The sequence below is a fragment of the Oenanthe melanoleuca genome, chromosome 24 (genome assembly GCF_029582105.1).
Source record: "Oenanthe melanoleuca isolate GR-GAL-2019-014 chromosome 24, OMel1.0, whole genome shotgun sequence".
In the NCBI taxonomy this organism is placed as follows: domain Eukaryota; kingdom Metazoa; phylum Chordata; class Aves; order Passeriformes; family Muscicapidae; genus Oenanthe; species Oenanthe melanoleuca.
This window is the reverse complement of record NC_079357.1, coordinates 1,994,120-2,019,020: the sequence shown is the minus strand read 5'-3', so window position 1 is coordinate 2,019,020 and position 24,901 is coordinate 1,994,120. Positions and strand designations below refer to the sequence as shown.

The 24,901-nt window shown below is 42.5% G+C and overlaps 1 protein-coding gene across 2 annotated transcripts in view; it reads right to left on the bottom strand.

Moving 5' to 3' along the window:
• CBL (Cbl proto-oncogene) overlaps nt 1-24,901 on the bottom strand; it is a 34,021-nt gene that overhangs the window by 8,073 nt on the left and 1,047 nt on the right. The window contains exons 2-12 of one of the 2 annotated variants that reach the window (XM_056509687.1): nt 19,739-19,986; nt 9,553-9,699; nt 8,162-8,318; nt 6,602-6,723; nt 6,081-6,218; nt 5,568-5,655; nt 5,040-5,171; nt 4,540-4,743; nt 3,155-3,286; nt 2,034-2,414; nt 436-530 (exon numbers count right to left, since the gene is read on the bottom strand). In XM_056509687.1, coding sequence (XP_056365662.1) covers nt 436-530; nt 2,034-2,414; nt 3,155-3,286; nt 4,540-4,743; nt 5,040-5,171; nt 5,568-5,655; nt 6,081-6,218; nt 6,602-6,723; nt 8,162-8,318; nt 9,553-9,699; nt 19,739-19,986 — 1,844 coding nt within the window. Of the gene's footprint in view, nt 1-435; nt 531-2,033; nt 2,415-3,154; nt 3,287-4,539; nt 4,744-5,039; nt 5,172-5,567; nt 5,656-6,080; nt 6,219-6,601; nt 6,724-8,161; nt 8,319-9,552; nt 9,700-19,191; nt 19,987-24,901 lie in introns of those variants that run through there. The other variant, XM_056509689.1, reaches the window with a different exon arrangement.

The window sequence follows — 24,901 nt, the reverse complement described above, 5'->3', positions numbered from 1 at the left end:
AGGAGAAACAAGATAGAAAACATTTACACCAAATCTAATTAATACCAAGGTGCCTTTTAAAATCCACAGTCACCTCACAGCAAGTCTGCCTAAAGAAATAATTTGGTTTTCAGGATGCAGCCCACAAGGTCACATCAGCACAAGGTCATGATGCAAAAGGAAGTGACAATATCATGCACATTTATATCACACAAAGCCTCACTTAAAAGTGAATTTATCAAAGAGCTGATGGCAACTGGAGCTTGATTCCTGCTGCCACAGCCTAGGGGAACTCCATCACTCCCCACAGCTCTTTGGGATGCTGATTTCAGCTGCTTTCTCTAAATTGTGTTTTGAATCTGTCAGACTTTAAAGCTAAGACTGAAAGAGTTGTGCCAGCTCTGTTGTGGTACCAGCACCCTGCAATTCTGTAAGGTGTGAAAAATCCCAACAGACCTGGCAGCTAAGGAGTAGATGGCATTGGCAGATGAGGAGGGTTTGATTTTGGGGTGTTCACACTCTGAGGTTGCTGCTGGACCACTGCTGGAGCTCTGAAAGACAAAATTCCAAACCAGGAATCAGAAACAACTCATTCAACAGCCTCTGTGAAAATGAAGCACCCTCATTTATTCCACAGAATTTACTGACACCTCAAAAATCTAGGAATTCTCTGACAGCTTTCCCTCAGTGAGGACACTGAAGGGGTTTTCCTGCAGGAAGAACTTCACATGTTTTAAGATTCCAATTTGCTTTGGCAAATTCAGCTGAAACAGGCCAAAGTGGGAGCCAAGAGGAAAAGGATGCAGACAAGCACACATATTTGGAGACAGGATAACAACTGTGCACGTGCCATTTTCTTAGAAAATCTGGCTAAAAATGTGCTTGCTTTCAATTTTAGAAAGCTGGAAGCATTAGAAGGAAAAATTAAGGAAATAGCATCAAGGAAAGCAAAACTGCCTGGAATTTGCTTTAGAGAACAAAATATTGGACTACTCAGTCCACTGGTAACAGTGTCCTGCAGGTGAACAAACCCAAACTGAACTCAGATTTTACCCAAACTCCTCACAGTTGATGTGTGTGGGTTTCTCAGGGCTGAAAAGCCAGCAGAGTAAATCAGACTTTTTCAGATAACAAGAGAAAATATTCTCAGCTTTCAACACTGAAAGGTGAACAGTGAAAGGTGAACAGTGAAAGTTGAACAGTGAAAGGTGAACAGTGAAAGGTGAGCAGTGGAAGGTGAGCAGTGGAAGGTGAACAATGAAAGGTGAACAGTGAAAGGTGAGCAGTGAAAGGTGAACAGTGAAAGGTGAACAGTGAAATGTGAACAGTGAAATGTGAACAGTGAAAGGTGAACAGTGAAAGGTGAACAATGAAAGGTGAACAGTGAAAGGTGAACAGTGAAAGGTGAACACTGAAAGGTGAACACTGAAAGGTGAACACTGAAAGGTGAACAGTGAAATGTGAACAGTGAAAGGTGAACAGTGAAAGGTGAACAGTGAAAGGTGAACAGTGAAAGGTGAACAATGAAAGGTGAACAGTGAAAGGTGAACAGTGAAAGGTGAACACTGAAAGGTGAACACTGAAAGGTGAACAGTGAAAGGTGAACAGTGAAAGGTGAACAATGAAAGGTGAACAGTGAAATGTGAACAGTGAAAGGTGAACAGTGAAAGGTGAACACTGAAAGGTGAGCAGTGGAAGGTGAACACTGAAAGGTGAACAGTGAAAGGTGAACACTGAAAGGTGAACAGTGAAAAGTGAACAGTGAAAGGTGAACAGTGAAAGGTGAACAGTGAAAGGTGAACAGTGAAATGTGTACACTGAAAGGTGAACACTGAAAGGTGAACAATTATTGGGCAATTGTGGCTCATGATTGCTGAAACTGGAATTGCTGAAACTGGGATTTCAACCTTGTTTCCAAGAGGAATGAGAGCATTTCCCTTGCCTGGAATTCACCAGGTTCTTTCCATCTCTCCCACGCCAAAATCCCACTCCTCACTGTGAGAAGAGGGAGCCTTTTCCCCCAGATTACCTCCAGCCCCACCCCACCTACTCACCCCGGGGCTGTCCAGGCTGAGGGTGCTGCCGAGCCGGAGGCTCTCAGCCCTGGATTCCACCTGGGAGGGCAGCGAGAAGGGCAGCGAGTGCCTGTTGGACAACTCCCGGCCCGCCCACGGCTCCGCAGCGCCCGCAGCCCCCGCCGGGGCTTTGGGCATGGGCCTGCCCGGCCACAGCTCGCCCTGGCGGCCGGAGGGCAGCGGGGGAGGCTTGTCCCTGCCGCCGGGACAGTCGGCGGGGGTGCAGGGCAGCGGGCGGCGCTGCGGGCGGCTCTCGCAGCCCAGCGAGGGCGGCCGGTCCGGCGGCGGCGGCGGCGGCAGGTCCCGCAGCGTGGGCGGGATCGGCAGGGGCTTGTCCTTGTGCAGAGCTCCAGGGGCGGCCTGCGGGGAGCAGGGATGGGAAACAGCGCTCAGCGAAGCTACATCAGCCAGAAAAGATACACAGGAGGGAGGTGGGGGGCAGCAGGGAGAGTTTTGGGGTGGTTTGATCTGTTTTTACAAGGAGATGTCTCCACATCTTCTGCACAGGCTTGAGGAGATAACACAGGAACTATGTGCACTCTGAACACCCCAGATTCCTCTTCTTGATGGAAAACATGAGCTTACAGCAGCCTTACATTGCATTCCAAACAGAGCCTCCCCATTATTTTAATAAATGATTCAATTGTGGGTTATTTGTACAAGTTAACATTAATCAGTCAGTGATGAGTATTCACAGGAATAGGTATTTTCTTCTGCCTGAACTTTCCTAATTCCATTATTTCATCTGAACCAGATGAAGAACTGCTGCTGCATCTCAAGAACCATTAACTTAATGTCACCAAGATCATCCTACTGCCATCTGCTGATCTATCAGAAAGCCAGTTCATTTCTTCCAGTTGAATTCCTCCCTTCGCTTCCTAGTATAAAATGCTAGATAGAAAAATGAGTGCAGAAAGTTGGGAGAGAAATATGATACCTTCTGAATACCTATATATGATACCTTCTGGAGCAGGGATTGAGGCTGAGTCACACTAAGGGAGGCCAGACAGAAAAGGAAGAAAATACTTGAAGATGTCATAGAGAAGATGTTGGGCTCACCCAAATCCCAGCTGAGGGAAGGAGGGGGAGCTGTGCCTGACCTTGGAGGTGGTGCCAGGGCTGGAGGCCCCGGGGGGGTTGGCCACTCTCTGCTGCAGCAGGTCCAGCCGGGGGGGCACGGGAGGGAGGGCAGCCTGGGGAGCCAGAGAGAAGGGCGAGGGAGGACGTTCCACCTGAGGCAGGAGAGGGGCAGAGTCAGCACAGGGCTCAACACACACAGCTCCTGCTCTCTGCAAGGCTCTCCTGGTGTCCTCCAGGAATGATCCAGTGGCCAGCACTCGGAGCAATCCAGGCTGAGCTGTGACACACTGAAATGCACACTTAGAAACACAAACCAGGCTGTTCTGATGGAGTAACTTGTCCCTGAGCAGGGACAAGCTGCTTTTCAACACCAGAGGGCATGATCTGCTGCAAAACATCCTGTCCTTTCACCACAGAGCACTGGTGTGCACCAAACCCTCCATTTTTGTCCCTGGAAAGCTGCTTTTCCACTTAAAGCAGCACAGTGCCTGTTATTCTCTTTATTTTCTCTTTTTTACAATCAAAGATAGGGCTGTTTAATTTTGAAAAGCTTCACATATGTTTGAGCTCACTAAAGCCAATAAAATACCAACATTGACAGGATGTCACACCAGGAAAATTGCTTTGCTTCCTCAAAATATGTATAAAAAGCCCTCCAGGAATAATGTTTACTAATTAGTACATTATTTCACAGGATGGAAAATAAAGGGAAATAAGACACCAGGTAAACCAGAGGTGAAGATTCTTTCTGATCAGGAAATGCAGCTTATTTGAGTTGATTCAGCTATTAAAAATTAGCCAAATTCAACCCCACTTCCCTATGCAGTAAAAAAAAAAATGCAAGAGCAACAATCAGATTTTGAAGTGAGAAATGAAAAAGCCATGCAGGCATCCACAAAGAATGCCTGTACACAGCACTAATGGCAGAGTTATCACACCTTTATTAGACAGATTTATCAGCCACCATATAAAAAGGTGATAGCCAAATTGAGTTCCTCAGCAGAACAGCCTTCCCTCTATTCATCAGGACCTTGGGAAGGCTGTGCCTGTCTGGCTGTATCACTGGGGAAAAATGGATGAATTTCTGCTGATCTGGGTGAATTCTGGCTAGGAAATCAAAATCTAACACAGAGAGGAGTGTTCCAAACCCAGCTCTACCATTCCAACAGGTCAGGCCAGCTTTTCCACCCCTCTGGCCATTCCTCCAAGACAACACACAAAAGATCAAAGGCTCCAAAGTGTGATCCCAAAATGACAGTGTGAAGTGAGCTCACAAAACTGCACCTAAATCCCTGTTTTCATAGCAGGATCTTTACTGTTCTACAGCCTGCCAAGCCTCACAGGCACAAATCAAAAGAGAAAACTGCTGCAGAAAATGCACTGCCACATTTATCAGTGACCTTACTTTGGTACCAGCGAGTTCTTTCATCATGAAGAGGGAATCATCAGCTTTGTCATCATCATCATCATCATAATTGGGAGAGGGGGTTCCTTCTGCCCCTTGCCTGGACAACCCTCCTCCTCCTCTGGGATCAAAAGGATCCACCACGATTGGCTCGGTGCCTTTGATCTCGCAGCGGCAGAAGGGACAACCTTGGCCTTCTGATTCCTGCAGGGGACACAAGACACCTGTCACAGCAGCCTCTGGGGTGCACAGATTAGCACCTGCTTCATCAACACTCAGCTTTTAACCTGCTTTTTTAAACAGCACTTTAGGAAGTTTTCAGAGTTTTTCCTTATTCCATATTTAGAGATCAGGCATCTAAACATGCTCTGTTGCACTGACATTATGAGACAATGATTCTGTTACCTTCTCTCCACACCTGAACAGTTCTGAGAGGGGAATATATCTGTAAAAGATCAAGGAGCTGCCCTCAGGGAGGTAAAGAAGAGGCCAAGGCTCACCTGCCAGGCTGTGAGACAGGAGGTGCACATCAGGTGCCCACAAGGCTCAATCTTCACATCCTTGTCGTTCTCAGCACAGATTTTACACAGCTGGAACGTGGAGCCCATCTCACAGTACAGCTCATATTGTTCCTGAGGGAAGGACAGCATAAATCACAGGGAGAACAGAAATATGCAAAGATTTCACCATCATTTTATGTGCTAGATGCATCATTCAAGCTCTGAAAAAAGTGGAATTCAAATTATCCAATAATTTTAATTTAAGCATCCCAAGAAAAGCAGGGTTCAAGACATGTTGAATGGCACAAAAGCATCAATGTTGGCAGAACATTCTAAAAGTAAACCTTTAAAATCTGTCTCTGCAATCTCATCTGCCCATCCTTATCATGCAAAGATTTCTGTAATTCCTGTAAAATACTGCAAATCTTGGGAACACCAAGTATGACAGAACTGGATGAATAGCTAAGGGAGGTAGAAATCAGGGAGAAAGGCATGGTTTGATGGAATGGAATTGAATATTTTACTCACTTGTGTAACTTTAATGTGGTCCTGAGGTGTGGGCTCACACAAGCCAGTCAAGTCAGGATTCTGATTCCGGCCATCAGGAAATAAATAACTGGAAGAAGTTGGGGAAAAAAAAAATCTCTGTATGTGCCTGTACACACATGTATACACACACATATCTAAGGTTTCTTTTGGAGGTGGGAAGGGAAGAAAGAATGAAGGCGAAAAGCAAGGGGTGGGAAGTCAAGGTATTCTGAATTCTAAAGTTTTGGAAGAATTTTATGATTGGAGCAAAATTAATTATGTTATTCTTGAAAGTATTGGTTCAAATTAAGGGTTTGACAAAAAAAAAGGATTTATGAGAAGGGAAACAGTGCTGCACATTTATCATCTGCTACTACACAGCTCTCCAGTGCAGAGACAGCTGTCAGTAATTCCTGATGCCAAAATAGTTCAGCAATGACTTATTTCACTGACAGCAATGGGACTATTCAAAATGCAATGCTTGGTTGTGCTGATTTTTATAAAGTTACTTACAAGCCTTCCCTGAAGCCATCTATCAGTGCTTGGAAAAGAGGTTTGTTGTGGGGGATTGTCTGGAGAATGTTGCCATCTGCAGTGACGTAGCCAATGGCCCACTGACCCAGGCGGGTACAGCTCAGTCGGAAAATGTAACTGGAAACACACCAAGGAAAAGAAACTTCAGCTTGCAACAGACAGAAAAGATACAGTGACAAGCAGGCAGCCTTTGTCTGGCCATATCAAGACAGCAAATAAAATTAGTAGGGATAAACTGATGATTTGTAGCAGCTTTGCAGGCAGTTCAAAGGGGAACTTTGAAATATGGTACAAAATGAGAAAAGAATCCAAGCACTGGTCTCCAGGTGAAATTAAACCCAGAATCCAGAGCAAGAGAAGTTAACACCCTTAAAGTAATTTGTTTGAAATCAAGTTAGAAAAAGCCAACAAACAGAGTAGAGGAGGTTCCCATGTCTAAAAGCAGCCCAGAAGAAAGGAGCACAGATCATGTCAGCCCTGCTGGCTCAGCTCCCTCTCACCTGCCAGGTTTGTGAATGAACTTCTGCAGCCTGGCCTTCACCTCGTCATAGGTGAGGAATGCCATGTAGCCAGGGTGAGTCACTGCCAGGCTGTTCCAGTTCCTCAGCAAAGATGACCAGGGCTGGGGAAGCACCAAAGAAACAAATTAACCACACACTTCTGGGGAGGGTCAAAATTACTGAATCAAAGGGTTCCTCATTTAGAGAAACATGTTTCTGTTCCACCACAAATCCAGTAGAGGAGCCAAAACATTCATTCCCATGCAGCACTTGGCATTTGAGTGTCTTGCTTGTTGGGGAATAAAATCATCACCTAAGACAAACCTTAATCAAAACTCCTTTAATAAATACAAAAGGAGAAGTCACTGAGGTCACAGCTTAAGAATAGCCATCAATTGTGCTGCTTCTGCAGAGAAAATGACTCATTCCCCAGACAGGGATAAAGGCAGGAGTTTAATGAGATTATGCCAGGCCCAGGAACCATGACTGGTCTGCTCTCCAACTTCCTGCATGGCCTGGGGACAGTGACCTCCCCTCTGAGTCTCAGTTTCACTGTCTGTAACTTGTGACTATTCCTCACCAACCCAACCTCACTGGGGTGTGGCAAGGACTGAGGCTGGTCTCAGATCTGAATAAAGAAAGCAGCACACACATCTCAAACATTCCTTCAAATGATGCCCCAAAAGTCACAACAACCATTTGAAATCTCCCAGCCCTGAGAAGGGCTTGGGTGTGGAAATCTCACCTGATTTTCCCAAGGTTTTTAACTGCTCTACAAGAAGGTATCAGCACTCCCTAAGAACTCTGCATCCCCTGGAATGTGCAGCAGCTCTTGACTTGTTCTTTATGTACAACACTTGGAAAAAGTGCTGAATGAGATCAGCTACATTGCAACACCAAACATGGGAATTTTTCATCTAGACATATCTTAATTACAACCCACCCCATCACATGGGAAAAGACAAGTCAGAGCCAAAGAAGTAAGTGATTGTTCTTGTAAATACCCAATTGTACCATCAGAAGCTGTGTTTTTGAATTTAGAACTATTAGAGACTGAGGAGAAGAATTTTACCTACTATTAATATCCCTTCAGTGATACAGAGATTTCTCACACACACAGACATGTTCACAACATCCTGGCTGGGTCAGTTCAAAAGATAGGAAGCCCAAATTTCCATGCTTGAGCTCCATCCTGAACAACCCCCCCCTTCATGGAAAAGAAATCTGACAATAAAGAAAGGGATGAGGGAAGACAGAGTGATAAACTAAGCTTCACATTTCCTGGCTTGCAGAAGCTGTGTCAGAGCTTCAGTCTCAAAGTGACCTTTGAAAGAGAAAACCTGATTCATGGCAGGATGTTGAATGTGCCTGGGAGTTGCAGTGTGTATTTAGGGATTTTTTTATTCTACAGCCAGAAATATCACCCACTTTTACTGCAATGTGGGGTCTTAAATATTACACTTTAAAGAAGGCAAGGCAAGCAACTCCCATGCAGTATAAATAATGTGTGTAAAATATTGGCCTGGATAAAAGAGATGATTCCCATTCCTCAATTCCTACCTGGAAGAGGCGTGTGAAGATGTCAAACTCAAAGACTGAGATGTAGTCATTGCAGGTCAGGTCAATGGTGGATTTCAGGGCCATGGCCTCCAGCCCAGAGCTGATGGGATGCACCTCGTGCAGGGCCTGCCTGAAGCTCTTCCAAGGAACAATGGTCCTGGGGAAAAGCAGGGGATGGGAAATGCCTGAGCAGCACCACCATGAACACACCCACACAGCATCTTTGTGAGGATCCATGTTGGGAGAACAGAACAGAGAAAAATCAAAAATAGCTGCAAGAGATTTACCCACGTCACACAAACACAGATTTCTTGGTACTGCAGGAAATCAGCAGCCAAATGAACTTCAGACAATTTTCTCTACACATGCAAAATTTTGGAATTAGAAGTCCCCCCTGGTTTCTCTTTTCTCTCTTTCTGCAGTCCTACCACAGCATCACTTGAGAATAATTTCACAGTGTTGCAGCTGGTAGGGAAGGAGTTAAGTCCATATGGTTAAAAAAAAAAAAAGGCTGCAAACAACTCTCTAAAGGATTAACTGGAGAAGGAAGATAATCAGAAGCCAAAACACAGGCTCCTGTTTAAAGGAGTATTTTCCTTTTTTTAAATATATCAAGTGGTATAGAAACACAGCAAGAAAATGCCTCACTTCAGACAACTGTGCAATTCATGAGTAAATATATTCTGGCTTTTTGTTCTGACAGCTACTAATTAAACTCTTTAGGTGAAGTACCTCAGTTCCCCCAGTTTGAAAGCAGTACCCAATCCATTAACTTTAATCCCCAAACATTGCTGTGAACACCTCCATGGTTCATTTAGTCAGTGTTTCATTAGATACAGAAATTAAACCTGACATTTCAGCAGTCTGCACACAAAGACTGCTAGGATTCCCCTTTCTTCTTAGCAAAGTCATTCTGCAAACAGAAATTCAGAGAAGAAGAGAGGTGAGTAAATGATTAGAAAGACTAATTGGAGGGAAGATGAAAAGAATAGAATATTATGGTTTAGCTAAAAACAACCCATGTTGGGGGTATGGTAACCTTTGGGAGAAGAAAGGATTATTTTGCATAGCTTGTAGAGCTTACTCACAAGTTAAAGAATTAAATCAAGGAGAGGAAAATTTAAGCAGAATTATCAAGGGAAGCACTGCAACAATAAAAGAGCCTCCTGGGGAAACTGGGGAAAGATTCATCCACACACATTTAAAACCAGACAGGACAAAAACTGGGAAATTTAATCCAGGAATAATTCCTTACCTCACCCTAGAGAAGGAGCAAATGACCAGCAGGTCTTTCCCATCATTTATTTTAACCTTTTTGAACAGAATTCTTAAGGAACACTGTGTGCAATTTGCTCCCACACCTCTATTTCTAAGCCCAGTTAGAAACTTACTTTTCACCAAAAGCCTTTCTCCAAAATTCTGCAGCATCTGCCTTGGTGATCCGGAACGTGTCCCCCTGGAAGAGGCCACTGGGGAAAATCCCTTTGAGTTCTGCCAGCATGTGGCTGAATATCAGGGACAATTTGGTCAGGTTCCTCCTGCAAAGCACCACAAAATTTGTTTATTTTAGAAAAAAAGGGTTTAGTATTCTGAGCAAAGCAGAACCAGCAGTTATTACAATTCAAGGATGACCCCAGCATGCAAAACTCTCATTTGGGGCTCTCTGTCAAGTGTTTCCCCAGCATTCAGAACATCCAAAACATGGGAATTACCAGCAAGGTTTGTGTTTGTCAAGACATTTTCCACAAACTCTGTATAATCTCTATAAGGTGGACAGGCAAAAATCCTCTCATGGAAGAACACGATCACAAAAAATGAGTAAAACCAGTACTCAGTCCTCAACAGCTGAGTATTGAAGACAAAACCTCATCAGCCTTGGGTCTGAAAATTCCTTCTGAGAGCACATAAAACTGCTCCTGCCCCAGACAATGGAAGCTGAATGTCCTTCCAGGTCTCCAGAGGCTCCCAACACAATAGATTTGCTCAGGGAATGTCAAACTGATCATAACAGGCCCAAGCTCCCAGGGGAATGCAGAAACACCTGCAGCTTTTTCCTGAAATGGTAACAACTCACACACAAAAGCTCCATGGCCAGGGCTCTCAAATGTATTGTGTTTAATTATCCAGTTTGAATTACAGCTGCTACCTCAAGTCCCTTCTCTGCCTGATGAGGAGTGCTCTATCCCACAGGACATGCCCTTTTTTAAGCTGGAGAGAATAGATATTTTCTGCTATTCTATTTCACCACAGGCACCTTTCTCTATTTTATCCAAATAAAGGATTCTCTCTTCTCCTCCACTCCACTGCAAGGAAAACTTCATGAAAAAAGACAAGGAGATTTCTAGGCCAGAGGGTTTTTTTTCATCATGTGCTTGAAGGTAAAAGAAGGAATTGGCATCATGTGGGAAAGAAGAACTTGTGAGCTGTGCCCAACACACCAGAGCTGGTCAGAAACCACCCAGGCATGGCACAGACTCTCTCATTTAAATATTGAAGCACAGAGGGAGGGACCATCCCCAGCCACATTGCATTTTCTTGTTTCCCATCTCTTCCCTGAGTTTGCAGCTGTTGCAGAAGACACTGGTGATGGCAGCAAACTCCACTGCCCCAGGCTCCACCTTTCACCAGTTTCTGGTATTCTGGTTGGATTGGTTCCTGTTCACCTCATCTTGGATGTTTTTGCTCCAAACATGCTACTCCTACTTGAAAGACTTTTCCTGTTAATGTGCCTGATTGCAGAACTGTCCTTCAGCCTTTCCACAAAAATTCCATGGACATTTGGGACTTTTCCCATATTTTCACAGGGTCTAGACTCAACTCATATTGCTTGACATAGATTCAGTATTTACTCAGCCCCTCATGAGCTCTTTCTCCATACCCTGACAGTCTGGGTAGATTAGAAGAGCCCAAAACTCTAAATTTTCTCTGACAGCACTTCTCTCTTACCCTTCTTTATTCAGCTACATTTTAACTAGTGCAATGAAAGCCACTCCAAGTGTTCATGGAAGGCACCAGCTACAGAAGGAATTCTGGTTTTTGCCATTTCATGCATGTCCAACAACAGCAGGTGCTTGGGATTAACACAAGGAAAAGCCCCAGCTGCTCCTCCAGGAGCTGTCCCATGCCCCAGCTGTCTCTGGATGTGTTCCACACTCAAACTGGGGATTTGGAAGTTCTACAGCTTGGCTTTGGCATGTTCAGGAATTCAAACCTGTGCATTTCTCTTTGCATTTGCAAGGGGAAGGCTCAGATTGTGAGCCTGTGGTACAGAAGATGATTCAACTGTAAATTCACACCCCAGTTCCCTCCCTCATGGAGATTCCCACTGTGTCCCTGCAATGCCTTTTTCTGATAAAAACTAGAAAAATTGTAAATCAGAGGTGTGAGCTGTGGACTTCTGAAAGCCCTCACTCCTATAAAATTGCAAAGAAAAAAAGGACAGTTTGTATTAGTGCAAGAAGAAAAAGCACACACTAGGCTCTTACCAATCATTTAATCCATCTACAGCCCAAGTGAAAAATATTGGCTTTTTTAAACCAAGTTTATAAAAACAGAGGTATGACAGACAAGCACTGTGGTGCATTTCTGACCCTGAACAAGTGCATGGTTTAAACAAAACACTGCAAGAAGAAGGCAGGGAATATTCCTGGCCCAGTTTTTTATCTCTTCTGCCTCAGCTGAGCTCCAGGAAGTGCTTGCATTCAGCTGAGCACATCAGTTAATGAGAGAAGTAAGAACTTCCTCAGGCTTAAGGATGGATAAACAAATGGTTTTACACACACACATTGAAGGATTTGGTTTCCAAAACCATTTTGGATAGCTGAACATTTTAAATTCACAAGGTTATCATATATTTTATAAATATTCAGCTATATGGTAGGTAAATAACAGGAAAAGCCACAGGAAGTGAACATGAAGAGCAGCAAATTGCAAAATACTTTTACATGCATGCTGAAAGGACAAATGTTGTCTTTATTTTAACAATTTATGTATTTGTAAATTTGTGCAGACCAAATAAACCCTTGCAATTATAAAGAATATTTTTATTGGCATATCAAAGCTTACTGATGATTGTGTTTTATTTTTAGTAACATCAGAACTGTCCTTACTGCCACTGCTTCAACTAAACAGATGTGAATGTACTCCCAGAAGAAGGTGCATGTATTCAAAGAACATTTATGGGCCTTAGACTGGAGATTCCCAAACAGTTTTGGCCACAGACCTCCAGCAATGTCCCATGATGGCCATTTTTCAAAATTTTACCTAAACACAGCAATCCACATAAAAATGTCACCAAGGGCTCCACCACAACTTAACTTACAAGTTCAAGAATTAAATCTTACAAGTTCAAAATTAAATCTTACAAGAATTAATTAAAATGAAATTTTACAAGTTGAAGGATTAAATGCCAAGCAGAAAGAAGAGCTGATTGCAGCAGCTAAATTTTGCTGCTGGGGAATTTCAAGTGCTGTCACCCAAGCAGTGCTGAAAACGTTAGCCAGGGACCTCAGGCCACATCAGGGAAGTGTCCCCAGCTGCAGAACACCTGTGCAGCTTCAAAGAACCACAGGCTGCTCGTGCTCTGTGCTCACAGCAACAGCTCAGGTGGGATTTCACATCCCCCAGTGCTTTCACACATACGTGCAAAGCTTGCAGTTTATTTTGGTTGGAAACAATGAATCAACAAGTAAAAAGCCAAATATTTTTTCCACTGTGTACAGTAAGCAAGTGTTGCACTTGGGAGGAACACCTGCAGCATGGAGGGATCAGTCCTTGTGCACACAGAGTGAGCTGAGAGATGTTTTTAACAGCTCCAGACTGAGGCTGAGGAGACACTTCCAGGTGCAGCCCCCCCTGCCAGCCCCAGCTGGGGGTTCTGGTGGTGCTGTCTCCCCCCAGACCCCCAGCAGATCTTTCTGTCCCAGTTTCCTGGACAAAAGTGGTTTTCCACTCTTGGAAAGCCACTGAAGGCAGAGGATGGTTTAATCAGGGATGTGTCTCTCAGCCACATTGACACAATTAGTTAAATTAATGTGCTTTGTGACTAAATGCCTTTTCCCCTCAAGGCAATGTACACGTGGCACAATCATTTCTGCCACTGCCAGCTACAATTTTTTCATTTTCTTCCAGTATTTCTCAGAGCTACCCAGCTGACACAGTATAATTTAGCTCCTCACACGTAGCAAGGATCACTCCACGGGCTGATTTAGTCACAATATTGTGCTCACATGCCATCATTTGATGTGCACACACTGCTGTGTCTGTAAAGCTCATTCTGCTGAAGGCATGGTGCAAACACAGAGAAATTAGGAGCTGTAGCACAAGGAACCAACCTCAGAATGCTTCACTTCTCTGTAATTATTGTCCTTATTTCTTATTCTTCCACCCTTACCACCAGATTCTGTTTAGGGTTAGCATCCACTGGATAAAGTGCAAACTCCACTGCTTATGAAAACACAAACCACAAACCCACAGGTTTTTTTCCTATAACTACACCTTACAATTTTATACTAGAAGAGCTAAAAAAACTTAATTAAAAAAAAACAAAAACCAAAACCAACTAGCTCTTTTAACGACTCCAACAAGTAAAATGCACATTTCAGAAACCACAAAGGGGCTTTAGACACACCAGTTGGATGTGCCTGGTTTCAAACAGAAGATGCTGTGCTGCCAGCCCAGCCAGGAGTTTTCTGTGCTCACGTTGACAGGAGCAGGGGGTGGAAATGCTCAAGGTGATCCCAAGTTGATTTTTGTAACCCTGAGGCTGCTCCTCTCCACGCAGCCATTGGGGTTAAAAATAGAAACAGAGGAACTACTTTCAACAAAACTTGCAACACAGGAAGTGAATGAAATTCCACTTAACTGTTGCTGGCTCAACAGAGTAACACTTACAGGATTTCCTCAGAGTAACTAAAAGAACAGATTAATATTAAGTTTATTGCTTGTTCTATAGAATTGTTCACCATCAGCTCCTTTTTCAGTGTTTTAGGTGTCACAGGGCTTATGCTCTGCTGGACCCTGGCACTTTTCAGGTCACAGAAATAAATTTTAACACCTTGAGTTCTGTGAGCAGAGCCTGCCCATCACTTCAGGAGGTGACACAGAACAAACTGCAGGCCACAAACCACCCCAAACTGTTAAATATCCTTATCAGTATGCAAATGGCTGGGAGTGATGTGAAGCAGAAAGGACAGCAGGCCCCTGTGCTGACCACAAAGACCTTTAAAGGATCTGGACTTCTTATTTTAAGCACAAGTGTTGGTGTTATATTTTTTTTTCCCACTGTTAAGAAGCTAAAAACCCACTTTTAAAATTTAATTTTTAGAGAAAATGCTTTAAAGAGAGGAATATATTTGATATTATTAATGGGCTTTAAAGAGCTCAACACATATGCAGAGGACTGACAAGGTAAAGGATAAAACTCTCACTTAGGTAACAGATTATTTTATTTTACCAGATTCAAGGGGATTACACAACAAACATACTGCTCAGGACACTTCTCATTATACCTAATTCTGGCTTCTCTGCACTGGAATCAAAATTTGCATTTCAGGGGCTGTTTGCAACAGTTAAAGAGAAAACTAGTGCACAAAAGCCCTGTCTCCAAATCAAGGAAAATTCCATATTTCATGACTCATCTTCAGCCACCTCAAAACTGTCTTGGATACCAAGTGGGAATGAAAAGGAGCTAGGGCAGAGCAGATATTATATATTTATCTTTAATATCTTTCTTTTTATTTATTTATTTAATAATCTTTAATTTCTTTATTCTTAGGGTGGGCTGCCCAGTGCCCAAAGCCAGGATGGAACAACCTGGGATAGTGGGAGGTGACCCCACCCCTGACAAGGGTTGGGATGAGCTAAAATCCAACCCCAAAAATCCCAAATGTGGCATCCCAGCCCTGAACACCCCAGCCAAGCACCCAAGATTACATTTGCCAAGCAGCAGCAGCAGCACATTTTTGCCAGCATGGAGAAATCCATCACATTTCCAATGATAATTACTACAAATGAACTTGTAATTCCACCCACAGCAGCAAGTCCACAGCTTCCCATAAAACTCTACAATTTTATAGGCTCTGAGAGGAAAGAATAAAAATCTTCCTTCCTTATTATGCAATCATCTGAGACCTTGCATTTTTCCACAAATTGATTTTACAGACAGAGAGAAAAACTATAATGAATGCAAGCTTAAGCCAATTATGCTAATTGTTACTTAAGTTCCAAAACTATCACCTAAACTGCAATTTAAAACCAAATTAGAAAGAAATAATTCACATTCCTCCCCTCCAACAACATTTACATGATAATGAATTTCTTCTTGGGTAATAAGCAGTTAGTTAGTGTTCATATGCTGGAGCCTGGCAAGGAAACCTTTCTTGTGGGCAGCTTTGGAGCCTGTGCTTTTCTTTAAGATGTTCTAATTTAAATGCAGATGTAGACTTCACACTAGTGGGTTTTGTTTACAAAAAAAAAAAAAAAAAAAAAAAAAAAAAAAAAAAAAAAAAAAGTGCTGCTGCATTAGAAGGAAGTGACAGAAAGAGGACTCATGCACCATTTTGAGTTCCACATTTTGCACTGTCTCATTTTCACTGGGCAGGAATGTGTGCAAGAGGTCTCAAAAATGAGATTACAGCACCAACCCCCCTCCTCCCAGAGGCTTTTCTGGTTCAGGGGTTAACACAAGTGTTTTCCAACTTTTTCCTTTTTAAATTCCAACCTTTTTCTTTTTTTTTTTTTTTTTTTTTTTGTCTTCTCCAAGTCATTCTTCATGCACTTCCTTCCCCTTCAGAGATATGCATGGTCATTTCCAGGAGACATTAAACACTGGTAGCTTTTTCCTGTGTAAATTAGTGAGTCTTAACATTGAAGCTGGAGAAGAATATGAAATCCTGCTGAGCCAGCATCCCCTAAGCTGTTGTCAGAACAATTAAACAATTAAAGCTTTTTGCAGTTTATTATATTTCCTGCTTAACCCCATTTTCTCTACAGATATATTTATTTTTAACTGGCATTGTTAACAGTTTGTTTCCCACAGCTAAACCAGAAAAATAATTTGTTCTATTCCTTAAACATCCATCCACATCCTGAAAAATTATTTCTCCTCACTCACCCCTGCAGCTTCCATTGCTGTGTTCCAATGTGGAAATATTTGCAGTGCTCTGATTTTATTTAGAAAATAACCTCTCTGAATTTTCCCTTGTTATAGACTGGTTTAACATAATTAGTGAATTTGATTCTTTAGTGAAAAATGGACTCTTCAGCCTAATTAATCCTTTCCCAAGGAACAGACAATTCCTCTACCTGTCTCCTGACCAACAAGCAATTTTTCACTCCTGCCATGTCAAGTATAATCTATTTACACAACTGTAAAACCACTGCTGCAAGGAGTAATTGATGTAGTGTGGAAAGCTGACAAATTGCAGCTCCTCTGTGCAAGCAAGAGGGCTGAGAAGTAAAAGCTTTCTGCAATAGAAACAGAAAAAAAAAAAAAATAAAAAAAAGAAAACTTCAGCAAAAGCACCAAGCCTCAAAATGAAACTGAAATTGAGATCTGAGCAGGTTCAGTATGTTCAGAGTAAGAATGGCACTGTCAAGCAATGCAACCATCACATTGCAGGGGAAAATCTGTTTATTTCATCCTTTTTTTGTTGTTAAAAAGGAAACTCAAGCAGCTCACAATAGAGAAGTGACATATTTACCCCTGGATGTAGCAAGAAAAGGAAGCAGCACCTCTAGAAATGTGCTCAGCCTCAAGAATTCCCAATTACTGCACACAGCAGAGCAATCATTGGATGATTTGCCTTTATCTTATTACAAGCATGCAACAAATATCCAAAATTATTAATTCTAGAAACACTATTTGATTCCAAGCCTGCAGATGTTACTTTTAGCTATAAAACTCAGAGGAGCAACACAGTATCTCTACTAAAAACCCCAAAGTCATCTGATCTACACCTTAAAATTCAGTTTTAAACAGCACCCAGGAGTTACTGCTGGTACCTATCAGTCAGGAAATGCACCCAGAGCTTTAAAAGCACCCTCAGCAGCATGAATTTTTAATCAGACATGGAAGGGAGCTAAAGCAGAATTTAAATAGCATCTTGAAAGCTCTCCTAACAAAATCAGTGAGTTCTCCTCACAAAAATCACAGTGTGAGTTTAAGGCAGGAAAGGCACCAGCATGGTTAATTTATATATTTATAGTCTGAACCACTGCACACCAAAACCACAGAGCTACAGAGATCTCCTAAATCTGAGAGGAAATACACAAAGAGCAAGTTGGAAATAAGAATAGAAGGGTGATGCTCAAGTGATCCTGCTTCAGTCACTTTTCATGACTGGTCTGTAGGAACAAACTACAGCTTTCCCCTGCTCATGCAAATGTCAAAATTGTGCCTTTTGCACTACACCAGGAGCCATTTGGGGGAGAAAAAAAGGTCACACACAACAGGAGGAAAAATGAATGCAAAGTCTGGAAGAGAGGAGGAAAAAAGCTTCAAGAACAATAGGGGGAAAAATCAGAAAAATCACAACACATTTATTAAAATATCAAAGTCCTGTTCTTAAAACACTGCAGATTAATGGCCAGAAACCTGCAGGAGATCAAGAGCAATATATAAATATATATATATGTATATATACATGCTGCCATGAGTACATTCCCAGTGAATACCAGATTCAGGTTTTATTTGTTTGCTTTACAGGCTGCTGACCATCTTCCAGAAAGCTCCTCCCACACTTGGAGTATTCAAATTTATTAATGTACTAATAAATAATTATTAATTTTGAAAATATTAATTTATTAATTATTGCAAAAAATATTAGTATTTTTCTTCAGCTCTTAGCAAGATGAGAAAATTTTAGTTTTTTCACCTTAGATTTGTACACGTATTTTATATCTATAGGTGTATTTATAGCAGAAATTAATTTAATTTAATTAACAAAGAGCACTGAAGTGATTGGGCTCCAAGAGCTCCCACAACTGCTGCTTCCTGGGCTGTGCAGAAGCAGAGGGAGATGCCATGAGAGTGGCCAGGATGTGATGCTGTTTTAATGCCTGTGTTTAACACACAAGTCTCCCCACAGTTCCTTCCCTGCTAAAGCTGTTTATTCATAAATGGGACAATTAGCAATTCCCCCAGGACTGCCATGCCTGCTGTGAGAACAGCAGCCTGACATTCACATCTATCATCTGCACTCCCCCTGCTCCCTCCAGTCAATTAGCTGGATTACAAACCAGCTAGGATGATTAACTCTCTGGAATCACTTCTCCCTGAAAAACCAAGGCACTGGAGGTGGGATTTTGGATTCATGACTGACACAGCTGTCATTTACTCATCAGATGGTCCAGATTTATGAAGATCACAAAACACACACAGTTAACAACACTCCAGAAGGAAACTTCCATTTTTTAACCCATTCTTCCACAAGTCAGCAGCAATCCAAGCAGCACCAGCAATGCCTTCTGGAGCCACTGTCACAGCCTTTGGAGCTCAATATGATGGAATATGCTACACAGAGTTCAATACTAAACCAGAAACACGTGCCAGCACTTTTCCCCCCTCCAGTAATTCCAAACTGTTGCCAGGCTGTTAACCACACTCCCCAGGGCAATTATGTTCAGCCACTGGGTGGTTTTCACACTTTTTTCCACCCTTTTTTAAAAAAACTTCAAGTCTACCTCAACAACCTGAAATGAGTTGAGTGTTACAAATGTATACCTTGTATATCTCTGCCTGTTAGACCTTGCACAAATGTGCAAGATTCATCTTTCCCAGAGCTTTATTCTGCTCTTAAATCACCTTGTCTTTCCTTTTTTTTTTAAAGTAATGAGGTAAACCTTCTCAGGTACATTAACTTCATATTACTTTGTTCAAGAGAGACTGATATTCAGTTTCTACCTCCACCTATCCCTTTTTTAAGATGTCCCTTGACCTCAGCAGTGCCAAATGAAAGACGAGCTGCCAACATTAAACACAACACTCCTGACACACTCAATTCCTACAAGAACCACTTTCTCTGCATTACCTAGGCTGGGAGTTCTCCTCATACATCCTTTCCTTCCCTTCCTTGAAGAGGCTGATGGTCTGCTTGGTTTTTTTCATCAGGTTCTCCATGAAGACCCTCAAGTACATTAACCACATTCTCCCCAGGGCAATTACGTTCAGTCATTGCGTGGTTTTCACACTTTTTTCCACCCTTTTTTTAAAAAAACTTCAGCATCTACTTCAATAACCTGAAATGAGTTGAGTGTTACAAATGTATACCTTGTATATCTCTGCCTGTTAGACCTTGCACAAATGTGCAAGATTCATCTTTCCCAGAGCTTTATTCTGCTCTTAAATCACCTTGTCTTTCCTTTTTTTTTTAAATTAATGAGGTAACACCTTCTCAGGTACATTAAATTCATATTACTTTGTTCAAGAGAGACTGATATTCAGTTTCTACCTCCACCTATCCTTTTTTTAAGATGTCCCTTGACCTCAGCAGTGCCAAATAAAAGATGAGCTGACAACCTTAAACACAACACTCCTGACACACTCAATTCCTACAAGAACCCCTTTCTCTGCATTACCTAGGCTGGGAGTTCTCCTCATACATCCTTTCCTTCCCTTCCTTGAAGAGGCTGATGGTCTGCTTGGTTTTTTTCATCAGGTTCTCCATGAAGACCCTGAAGTACTCGTTGTCCCCCAGGGTCTCCATCTTGCCCTCGTAGCGGGACAGGATGGTGCGCAGGTGCTGGTAGGTGTCAGGCAGCAGGTCCAGGATGTAGGGAGGGCTGTTCTTCAGGGCCAGTTTGGGGTTTTGGCACAATCGTACCACCTGTGGGAAATGGAGAGAGGAGCTTGATAAGCCAAGGAGAGGAGGATCATCAGGGGTTCAACACAGCTCACTGTCACTCTGCAACAAATCCTGCGTGGTGGTCGAGTGGAAAAAGCCTCTGAGATCGAGTCCAACTCACTTCCCTGCCCATCCTTTCCATGCAGAAATTCCTCCTCATGTCCCACCTGAACCTTCCCTGCTGCACCTTGAGGTCATTTCCTCTTGTCTTGTCACTGCTTGCCTGGAGCAGAGCCCAACCCCCAGCTCGCTATAACTTTGTTTCAGGGAGTTTTAGAGTGATAAAGTCTCCCCTGAGCCTCCTTTTCTCCAGGATATTTTCTCCAGATAGTGAGCCCAGCCACCATAAAAGAATGCAATTTCTGGGCTGATGAAACTCATGATAATAAATTTATGTGACAGGGGAGGGGACAGGAAGCCACTTCACCATCTGCCATAGCCAAATTTTTCCATTATCTAAACTGAGAGAAGTAAAGGGAGAGTTGATGGCAAAGCAATCATTTGAAAAATTAAGTAGTGAACTTTCAGTTATAGAAAGGGCTGGAATTAGAATTGTGAGGTCAGTTTTGGATCAAGTTTACAAGGTAAAAAAGCAGCAGCCTAATACTTCTAGATTCTGTGATTTCCAGCAAATCTGAGCACAAAATGTAGCTACACTTTCCTAAAGTTTTTCCCTATAATGAATTTTATCTGTCTGCTTAACACCCAGCATATAAACGAGGTCTAAACTCATGGCACTGCCAGGCATGAGAGAATTACAGATATCAAACAGTGCAGAATGCAAAACTTACGTAAAGTGGATAAGAAAAAGCAGAAGAGCAGTTTAACATCTTTTTGCAGTACCTCATTTCCACAAAACCTTGTGAAACCTTCAAGAGGAATTGAGCAGTTCCCTACAGTGCACACTTAAATACCTACTTCCCTTAAACATGGATGGCAAACAGAGTCATTCCTTCTGAAACAGTTCTTCAGCATTTTACTTTGCCATTTATGTGCAAAAAAGCAACCTTGTGAAGTGACACCTCCAATTTTATCTGAATTACAGCAGTGCCTGTACCAAGAGCTGACCTGAGAAAGGCTCCATTTCAGCCAAGAGAAATGAACACAGTGTATCAAAACTCAAACCAGAAAAATCAGACTGACAGCAAAAAAAAAAAAAAAAAAAAACACCTAAAAAAACCTCTGCAAAAATACATGAGAAAAACAAACTACCAAAACTTTCCCTCTGTTTTGAGGAGGCTGACAAGGTCTTAAGATAAAGAGATGGATGGTCAGACAGCTGACTTAGTCAATTGATGCTGATGCCTCAACTGCTGCTTCCTTGGAGCCTGTGAACATTGTACAATCACCATATCAACAAATTGAGTCAACACATTTGTCCCCTGAAAAAAAAAAAAAAATGTAGTTTCACTATGAGCATGAATAGGTTCTAAATAGGCTCCTCAGACCCAGCTGAGCTGTGCTCTGGGCAGCAAAACCTTTTCTTCAGCAGAAATTGTTTATCCTACAGTGGGTTTAAAACCTTAACACAGTCAGCTCTGAGGAGGAAGCCACATGAAGCAAGCAGAGTCTGCACTTCCCTCAGCCAGCTGGAAATAGAGAACAATCTGGCTGTTACCCTCTGAAAACACCCAGACCTGCTGCATTTCAGACCTTGATATCAATTAGAACAATCCCCCCACAGCAGCACAGTTCTGCAAACTGCTCATTCTCAGAGATCCTGTAAAATGCCTCCCAAGAAGCAGATACCACAAGGAGTTAACAGAAAGGTCAAAACTGCCTGTATTCCACTATAAATCAGCTTCTTTATTTACCAAGCAGACCAAAATTAGCTAAGAGAGCACTGCCTAGCTAGGAACTGCTGCCTCCTGAGCAAACTTGGTGCTTTTATACCACAGCAGAGGCATTTTCCTTGTTTCTCTAACGTGTGCACTTGCAGCATCATGACAACATCCAAAGGAATGTTCCCAGCCCTGGGAACAGCTGCCCCTCAGCAGCTTTCCACAGGGACCAGCAACGTGGAAGGAAATCAAGCAAAAAGCAGAAAAATATATTTTTTTTTATTTAGGTGTGATGGCAACGAACAGAAGAGATCCATGGTGTTAAATTATCATCCAAAAGTTTGCCTGGTTTATGTTGTGCTCTCTGAGGAACAAGCCTTTCAAGGAAGATATTTTTGGGTTTTTAGACACACCAATAAGGTTTCACATGAAGAGAGGTGGGTCTGTGAAGAACCTGAAAATTGACTTCACCCATTTCAATTCTTCAAATTCAAGAGGAGAAAATAATTAAAAAAAAAAAAAATTTTCCCAAGTGAGTTTTATCTACTCATTCTAGGAAAAATAATCTCATCTAATCAAGGCCTGGAACTGAATCTTTCCCCTCAACAATCTGCAGCTTGCCTTGACTAATTCTGGATTTAAGAGTTCTAGACCTGACCAATATCCAGGGGCTACTCCCAGGTAAGATTTTTCCTTCCAGGACAATTCTAAAAACTCATTTTTTTTTCATTCCTTTAGCAGCTGAACAGCCAACTGTCCAGTGTAAGATAACAGCAAAACAAACCTACTCAAACATCTCTTATCTCTTGCTAGATTTGTGTCTGGCCTTTCTTCTACTCCCAAAGAAGGTGACCTGCAGTGGCACTTCTCTATATCAGTTCTAGGAACTGAATGGCATCAGGAAACTCTTTAGAGAAGCTTTATCTCAAAGCTCCTCTTCCTCCTCTGTGCCTTCCCACATTTCTTCCACTCTGCTCATGACTAAACCACTTATTCCTCAAATCCCACCCACAGTAGGGAACTCCAGGGGGCTGCATTTCATCTCTGTTCTGCAGAGAAATGCATCAATATCACCTGGTTCAGCTGAAGGGGAACATCCAAGGGGGATGGAAAGGGCTATTTTATGTCCATGCTCTCTGTGACCACGTGGAGCTGGGGGAGGAATGGTACTGACAAAATTTAGGGTTTCAAATGAAAGAATCTGAAAGATATAAATATGTCAGGCAGCTTATGGAGAGCATTACAGGGAAAATATTTGGACAAGAATCAACTTGCATAGGAAATTCATCAGTCACATCTGAAAGCAGAGATGCAGGAATACTTTGACAACAGCAGCTAATTATGCAGACTAACAAATGAGGTTGTGAGTGTGTGTACCCACACAGACACAGCACGAGGCTCTCAGAAGCAAAAACATCATCTATTAAACATGCACACAAGCAGGTTTTTTTATCTGCACCTGGAATTTCACATTCTTGGCCCAGAAATCTAACTTGTTCTCAACACCTTCCATTCATTTAGCCCTTCTCACCATGAGCTTCTCTGGGTGTTTGCTACACCACTAAAAAGATTTTAATTCAGATGTGTTCACTTCAGTGTGCACAAGTACAGGTGAAATCTAACTGAAATCTGAAAGGCTTTGCAGAGCCAGATCTCTCCTTTTGTACAAATCAGACTAAGCAAGACTTCAAGCCTGAGAGTGTCTGGATGCTGCCTATGAGTAAACCTGGAGTCAAAGGAGGTTGATGTAACTTGACAAACACAGCAGCAACCTTGGCTTTTCTGTCAGGGGAGAGAGAAAACATCCAACCTGCTGCAAAGACCTAAAGTTGTGAAATTTCACCCCCCAAAAAAATCCCACTGCATTTTAAAATGCTGTGATAATCAGCTTTTTTCAGTTTTTCCTTTGAATGGAGCAGGTTATGAGGTCAAACACAAGCTGCCATCTATATCTAAACATTCTATACATGAAGATGTGCATTCTTACAGCTTACACTTATTTAGGGCCCTGTTTCCTTTCTACATTAGCACTTGTGCTTGGCCCTCAGTGTCTGTAACAGAGCCAATGGCACTTCTCAAAAGGGCTTTTTCTCTGCCCCAGTCTCACTGTAGGTGATCAAAGCTCATCACAGGCACAGCAAGGCACAGCTATAAACTGTGGCTTTTGTTGAGCCAGCCAGCACAGAGTGATTTCTTGGCAGGAATATCATTTAATAAGCTTTAAAGAAGTCATTTGCTCTGCCTGCTTTTAGCACCTACTGCAGGAGGTTGAGACAAGGATAAACAATGCAGGGGAAAAGAGAAGGAAAATGCATAAGCCTGAGGGGCAGTTGTATGAGGGATGCCCCAAATCCCTGCCTGGGGAAGGAGGTGGCCAGGTGACAGTCCCCAAGGCCTGGGGGCAACTCTGATGCTCTTACCCTAAACTACTTTTAGAGCCCTGGACTCTGTGTGATAAAATGCACTGCACATTTCAGACTGCAACAAGTCAAGCCTAGCCTTGATTCAATAAATATTCTACAAAAAAATTAGATTTTTATTTTGTGCCTATTTCTGAGTGCCTGTGCTCACTCACTCCATCATTTCCTGACAACTCCCCGGGATTTCTGAAAACACTGGAATGAGCAGCACACCTAGCCAGGCCAGTAAATCAAATATCCCATCACACCAACAGGCCAAAAGGTCTGCTGTCCTGCCCCCGGCAAGAGCCATTTCCTGGCATTTTAAAAGAAGGAGGAGGAGGAGGAGAGGAGAGTCTTAATGACCCCAGAGAGCCCCTCCTAAAGGTGTGGGAATGGAAAAAGGCCTTTCCACCTCCCACGCCACAAGTTTTTCTTGTTTAACATCACTTGATACTTTATCTTTCTGTAACTAGATGTTACAGTTATTGCAAAAGGGTTCATTCAGGCTGTTACAGTTTTCCCTCAGCTCTCCGTTTTAAGGAAAAAGGTTTTGTGCTGAGTGCAGCAACACACTCCTGTTAATTTCAAAAGGAAGAACCTGACCTGCCACAAAGCTTCTATCACAGGCCAAGGCACCTTCCAAGGAGCAAATCCCAGATTCTCCCTTGTCCTGCTGCTGTCACCACCTGCAGCTCCCTCCCCAGCACCTACAGG